This window comes from Miscanthus floridulus, chromosome 15, assembly GCF_019320115.1.
Source record: "Miscanthus floridulus cultivar M001 chromosome 15, ASM1932011v1, whole genome shotgun sequence".
Lineage (NCBI taxonomy): Eukaryota > Viridiplantae > Streptophyta > Magnoliopsida > Poales > Poaceae > Miscanthus > Miscanthus floridulus.
This window is the reverse complement of record NC_089594.1, coordinates 85,037,474-85,044,929: the sequence shown is the minus strand read 5'-3', so window position 1 is coordinate 85,044,929 and position 7,456 is coordinate 85,037,474. Positions and strand designations below refer to the sequence as shown.

Here is a 7,456-nt window from a genome sequence, read left to right as displayed (position 1 = left end):
TGCTCCTACCTCAGATGCATGTTTATGTGTCAGATTATTGCCCTGTTTGTTTGGCTGATAAGCCATGGCTGAAAGTATTGTTCACTGATTTATTATAAGAGAAAAATATTTTTCGTTGACTGAAAAAGTACGACTTATAAGCCAAGCGAACAGGGCGTATGTTTGCATCCTTATGTTTGGACAGAGAACTGATGCCGCAGCTATAGCTTTGCTTGCTATATTTGTAGCGTCTTCTTAACCATACACATGTTCGCGTCTTTATTTTGTTTACAGCTTTGGCTTTTTACACAGAATTAGTGCCTTAGCTTTTACTTTCTCCTTGCATTTTTTTGGTCCAATAAAGTTTTTTTTTTTTACCTTCAGTTCTACTAATTTGATGTATTTGTGCTTTCTTTGTCACGCTAGCTCCTTCTAAGTTTGTGATCAGTCTGGTTGATCTCACAGGAGTTTTACTGGTCTCGAATGATTAATATATGTGCTACGTTTCATACTATCCCTGTCGTTACACAGGATCTTCGGTTTGCCTTGCTCCTCGGGTAATCTGCCTATGCTCTAGCCTCTCTTTCTATTTTTTTTATACCTTCGGTTCTCCTAATTTGGTGTATTTGTGGTTTTTAGTCACGCCAGCTCTTGCTACATCTGTTCCGTGTGGTTGATCTCAAAGGAGTTCTACTGATTCCGAAGGATTACTCTCTGTGCTACGCTTCATAGTATCCCGGTCATTACACAGGATTCTCTATTTGCCCTGCTACTCAGGTAATCTGCCTATGCTCTAACCTTTCTTTTTGTTTTTGTTTTCTGCGTACCTGTTGCCTATTGTATAAGACTCCATCTTCCTCGGGTTATTTTTTTTCACTCTCCTAGGTACTACTCCCACCGTCCCATAAAAAAGTTATTGTCGCTCCCCAAGAAATCAACTATCTTTAACTTTGACTAAATATATATAACAAAATATTAATATTTATAGTACACAATTAGTATCATTGGATAGATCTTTGAATATATTTTCATAACAAACTTATTTAGAGATACAAATGTTGTCAATATTTTATACAAATTTAGTCAAACTTAAGAAAGTTTGATCAGCACGAGTCCTATAGCGACTCTTTTTATGGGACGGAGGAAGTAATTGTTAACAAAACAGAAAGAACATTCTCTCAGGCCAAAGTTGAAAGTTACGGTCATAGAAGTACATATTCTCCTTTCATGCTAATTTTGGTTCTAATTGGCACAATGGTATAATGCTGCCTGTAGCTGCAGACAAGTGTCCGGGCTACAAAGTGCAAGGGACTTTTCAGATTATTCTGGTATGTTTTTACACCTTCCAATTTATTTTGTGCCTATCCTGAAGTAGCTCTTTTACTTCCAATTAATTGATTGGATTGTGAGTGCCATGTCAATATTCTAAAAAGAACAGCTCTTCTGTGACCATGGTTTCTGCACATTTTTAACGCTGACCAAATAGCTAGCAGTAAGAAAATTTCATGGTAAACTTTTGCAGGCTGGGATGAAAAGAGAGGTGACTAAAATATATCAGTTATCAGGTCTAGTTGTTCTGCAGCTGACACAACTAGATGCAGATAGACCCCTCCAAGGTTTGGGCCATTGATAGATGCACTAATGATAAGCGTATGCTGTTGTTCCCAACATTTTCAGCCTTCCATTGGGTCATGCTTATGTTGAACTAGCAAATATGCTCGTACGTTGCAATAGGAGAAAAAAACTACTAGACATTAATGCGAAATGGTAAGTTAATGCTGACAATAAATAACAATATCCTATTAAACCTGTATCGAATTAAAATACACATTGGTATATTTTTTCATCCGTTGCCAAGCGCATAATTATTTAGATGTAAATATATCACAACTTTGTAACTTTTTTCATACTACACATGTGTTTCTCTGAGTCAATATTGACATTTATAGCTTTTTTGACCCATCGTACCAACCTCCGTAAATTTTTTTGTCAATGTGTTAGGATTGGTCTGTCCGCCAATGATTATGATGAGAGATCTCTCTTGATTTTTCACATGGCAGCCCTTGTCAGGAATTACATAAATATATTTGTTTAGATTTCATTAGGCCATAATCTGCCCAAGATTCCGGTTCATGAAACAATTAATTGTGCCATTGACTAATCCATATTTTAATAAAAATAAGTTTTGTTTCTTATCAAAACTACATCAGATGGTATAAGGTATAATCTTTCTCCTCAAAACTTAATGCGCAAACAAACATAATAAGTGCTGAAAAGTAGGGGTTATGCTTCGTGCTTGCCTTGGGCAGGAACCGGACAACGGAAAGTTAGTGAAGGCTTCTTATCAAAACTAAACAGATGGTGTAATCTTTCTCCTCAAAACTTTATGTGCAAACAAACATATTAAGTGCTAAGAAGTAGGGATTGTGCACGGAGGCTTGCCTTTGGCAGGAACCGGACAACGAAAAGTTAGTGAAGGCTTTGGGAACACCGACGATGAGGGCATCCTCCTCATACTCCTCGGCCACCTCCGCATATTCCAAGTCTGCCTCTGGCACGTTCTCGATCATCGCCGAACATATATGCATACAATGTATGCAAGAATGATTTAACACGCCTATAGACAAAAGCATAACCTAACAAGTTCATATCATCTATGGATAGATCATATTTTTATGAAGCTAACAAAACTGGTATGACATTTTCTTATTTTTCTATGATTTTTGGTGAATTTTGCAAGATCTTTGTTTTTATAGAAAAGAGAAAAACGAAGGAAAAGGAAAAATGCTTGCAAGGGTTTGGTCCAGCTCACAAAGAAGCCGGCCCAACTATACGGATTTGGCCCAGGTAAAAAAAAAAGAAACCCACCAGAAGAGGCCCACTCGGATTTACACATTTTACATCAGGAACCCCGATCTATTTCAAAAACTATTAAGGTCCTCGTACCTTTTTTTTTCTCTCTGGCATCTTTATATCTGGAACCTCATATTTCTTTCTATTATGTTCGCCACTCCTAATCTCGGTTTGACTGACGGACAGTTGGGATACGGGTGAGCACAGGAGACCGAGCGGTGATTGGACAGGGCTGGAAAAAAATATGCAAGAAATTTCGCATCTTTAATATTAGGTATAGATATAGATTTCAGATTACGTATATGCATGTTCTTATTTATGGAGCCATCGAATTCAAAACAAAAAAATTGCTCCTTAGACTTTGTGTTTATATGTTTATTAAAATTTTTTATTTGCATGTTCTAATTTATTTAACGAACTTCTTCTGCTCTGCTCTGTTCTGCATACTACAGTAGAAGTGTAGACCAGAACCGTGTCAAATTGTCAATGGTAAAGCTACCAAATTCTCAATCCAACATCAACCATCGGTGTCAATCAAACAACCTAAATGCCAAGCAAAAAATCCAATCTTTAGGCTTTAGCCAGCTCCCAGTCGAAAGACTCGAAACCCGAACTACCACTGTCACTGTGGATTCAGTCTGCAGTTAACTAGTGTGTGTCGCGTAGCTTGCTTTGATCATCTGACACCTCCAATCTCCATCCATATCAGTCGCTCAACTCGAAGTGTCACGGGCGTCGCGTGCGTCCACCTTGGCCTGCTCCTTGGACACGGACTCCGCCGCCGCCGCCGCCGAGGCATCCTCGTCCTCTCCGACGCGGACGCGGTTGCCACTCGCTCCCGTGCCAGTGGCCCCCTCCTTGAACCTCGCGTAGATGTCCCCCGCGTAGAACGCCCGCGTCCTCCACGCCAGCGCAAGCGCGACCGCCGCGGCGGCCACGGTGACCGCCGCGACGACGAGGAACGACTCCCTGTAGCAGCGCTTGCCGACGCACGTGACGCCGCCGCTCGCCTTCCCGGGCACGACGACGGCGCCCTGGCGCGCGGCCTCCCGGTCGTACATCCGGCCGGCGACGCGGACGTTGAGGATGTAGGACCCCACGGGGCTGGCCACGTTGCCGACGTTGTAGAGCGTGGAGTAGTACCTGAGCCCGAACAGCTCGGAGATGATGGCCAGGATCATCGGGTACGCGGCGCCGAAGCAGAACCCGACCAGCACCGACGCCGCGTACAGCGACCCGGGCACGCCGAACGCGATGAGCAGGTGGCCCGGGACCGTGAGCAGCAGCACGCCGGCCACCAGCAGCGGCCGCGGGATGCGGTGCCGGGACAGCAGCGCCTCCGAGGCGAACCCCGCGGTGACGCGGCCCAGGTAGTTCCAGATGCTGATGAGGGAGACGAAGGTGGCCACGCTCCGCTGCGGGTAACCCAGCGACTCCCCGATCTGGCCCATGTTGTCGATCGCCGTCAGCGTGCCGCCCACCCCGAACACCGTCGCCGTGAACAGCAGCAGCATGTCCACGCTCACCAACGCCTGCAGGATCGTGTAGTCCTCGCCGCGCGGCGGCGGCCGAAGCGAAAGCAGCAACCTTTGGCCCGCCGTCGTCGCTGGTGGTGGTACTGGTGCTGCAGGTGGCTGTTTCGTGGCCGCGGGCAGAGCCGGCGTCGCTGGAGCTTGCGCTTGGGCTTCAGCTGGCGCGTTGGTGACGTTGGACTTGAACAGCGCGGCCTCCTCGCGCAGGACGATTCCGAGCGGAAGCAGCAGCATGAGGAACACGACGGCGGCGCTGACGGCGTACTCTGCCCGCGTGAACCGGAACCGCTTCTGGAGGACGATGGCGACAAGGAGGTAGGCGGCGAGCGCGAGCGACACGTAGAGGAAGGCGCAGAAGGCGCGGTACTCCCGGCGCGCCGCGGCGGGCGGGCGCGGCGCGCGTATGATCCGGATGGTGGCGAGGAAGGCGACGGAGACGGCGGCGGGGAGCCATCCGACGAGGAGGATGAGCGGCCTGGTGTCGCCGCCTCCGGGGCCGTAGAAGGCGAGGTAGAGCTGGGTGAAGATGGCGCCGCTGAGGCCGACGAAGCCCTTAAGGAGGCCGAGCATGACGCCGCGGCTCTCGGGGAAGTTCTTGACGCAGGTGACGAGCGCGCCGGTGTTGGCGAACGCCTGGGAGTTGGCGCCGACGGCGATGTAGAGGCAGACGAGCCAGAGCGGCGGGGTCCGGTGGCCGGCGCGGCCCGTGACGGAGAGGTAGAGCATGAGGTATCCGCCGAGGTTCATGGCGGCGCCGATGGCGAGGACGAGCCACGGCGGGGCGAGCTCGGCGACGAGGCCCGCGTGGATGCCGACGTTGGCGCCCACGTCCTTGAAGAAGCCCACGGTGTTGAGCTGCTCCTGCGTGTACCCCAGCGTCGACTTGATGTCCTTGGAGTAGATGGCGAAGATGTAGGTGGCGCCCGCCGCCGACATGATGAGGAAGGAGCCGTACGCCATGAACCACCGCCCCCGCACCACCTGCGCCGCGAACGCCGCCATGATGAGTGGGCGATGGGGATGGGGATGGGGATGGAGATGGGAGTGGGGTGGAGTGGCCCCGCTCTCGCTCTGTCTCGTTTTGCTTTGGGGGCCGGGCCGAGCTGCCTGCCGATATGGGCCGTGGGCGTTAGTGGTGGTAACGCGTATTGGTTGGCGAGATCGCACCTGCACGAAAACAAAGGCTGCTACTGATAACTGGGTAATTGGGTACAACTGTACATGGTTTGACTGATGACAGCAACAGCAGCCAACATATCAATACTCCATATAACAGTAGGTTCGGTTTGTCTGTAGTTTGCTCAATGAGCGAATTCATTATTCATTATTCATCATTCATTATTCATCATCGAAGCAAATGGAATCCACTGTCAAGCAGCAAGGCATATATATCCAATTCGCCCACCTGACAAGATGCTGGGCCGAATAGTTTGTACGGGCCGGGCCCCAAGGAAGATGGGGATCCGTCACCACAGTGCAGGCAACAGGTTGTCAAAAATCGTTGAATTGGAGGCCTTTTAGGTACGGGGTGGCTAGTGCGCGGATATCCGGCCGGCCCGCGCTTGCACGCCGCGCCCGCTAGGATTCTCACGTTGCACCTCGATTCCAACAAAACAAAATCTCTGCCAGCGGACGCAGACCGAGAGATTGAAAGGGCGAGAATCGGGAGAGCACAGGCAGTGCGAGAATGGTGGATGATTCTGTGGGCTGCTATATCATCCACCAAATCACCTGTACGTACAGTATATTGATCCAATATATACATATGCACTTTGTTCGTTTGCAGCTCGTTGATTCTACTCACTTTGAAGTTGTTGCTGCTGGTACGTGGATCTTCTATGTTGCTGGTGAATAGCCAATGGGGAGGATCTTGGTCAACGGCGAGAGGTGGCTGCGAGGGGGTTGTTACATTCATAAAAAAAAACGAATGCAATTCAATGTCAAACCATCTTAAATTTGACTAGACGTACAAAGAATTGTATCGAACATGTACAACTTTAAATAGATATATTATAAAGAATATATTTTGTGACAAATCTAATCATATCTATATTTAATATGATAAATACTAATATTTTTACATAAAGCTGATTAGATTTTATATCGTTTGACTGCTACAGTTCTTTTTTAATAATGGAAGATCATCTAGTTTCACTCCTACAAGGAAGGGATCAGACCAAAGTTTAAGGGAAATCAGTCTCATACACTAATTAAACTTTAGGGGACGTTTGGATCCTTTTATTTGGAGGAATTGAAATGCACTTAATAAATTAGACTATTTGGCTTGGAATTTGACATTCCACCACTTTTCAAAGTTTCCATATAAGTCTATCTCAAATTCATAGGGTGGAAGATGAAAACTGTTTCTATAGATCACTATTCTATGTTTCTACTTCGCAACTTATAACACGCTCTTTAATTTGCTCCCCTATGGTAGAAATGCAACACATAAATATCTCTCTCGTATATCCAACAATAATATACAAATATAATCTATATACAATCATATTAGCTTAATTAATATGGGTCTAAATTATGATTATTAAAATAAATTCAATTTTCAAGGATCCAAACAGGGCCTTAGGTTTTTTTTTTTGAAAGTAAGCCTTAGGGTATTTTGTAAGCCTAAAAATATAAGCTCATAGCCATCGATCTATGAGAGATGAAGAAAACAATTGCCCTAGACTCCAACGTATCTCAATTGTATTTATGGGATAATCGGAGCAGATACGAAGGAGAGGAAGGACCAACCTACGCCGCTAGCCCCATGCTGTGTGCAGGTCCACAAACATGCACGTGACGCACAAATAATTGTCCTAGCTAGGGCCACAAAAAAATATCGAGAATTGATAGGGGTCTCTGTCTCTTGTGCACACCACTACTAATAAGTCCACGTGACAGTATACGAAGAAGTTTTTTTCTATAAAAGAAAAGAAACATGTACGAATACACTAATAAGAAGAAGACAAAAGAGAAGAAGACATACGTGCGAGGGTTTGTGTATACCACACCCACACACATACGTGCGACTGTGCGAGGGCCATGGCTGGCTGCCTCAGCTCTAACAGCTAGCAGCCTTGGTGCTACACACA

General features: G+C 46.7%; 1 protein-coding gene across 1 annotated transcript; it reads right to left on the bottom strand.

Moving 5' to 3' along the window:
* Window positions 1–3,267: 3,267 nt before the first annotated feature.
* Window positions 3,268–5,421, bottom strand: LOC136508542 (protein NUCLEAR FUSION DEFECTIVE 4-like). The gene has a single exon (XM_066503230.1). The coding sequence runs from the start codon at window positions 5,364–5,366 to the stop codon at window positions 3,546–3,548; it is 1,821 nt and encodes a 606-aa protein (XP_066359327.1). The 5' UTR covers window positions 5,367–5,421; the 3' UTR covers window positions 3,268–3,545.
* Window positions 5,422–7,456: the final 2,035 nt, after the last annotated feature.

Coding starts and splice junctions, on each gene's coding strand:
- LOC136508542 (XM_066503230.1), bottom strand. CDS start 5,366: ATGGCGGCGTTCGCGGCGCAGGTGGTGCGGGGGCGGTGGTTCATGGCG.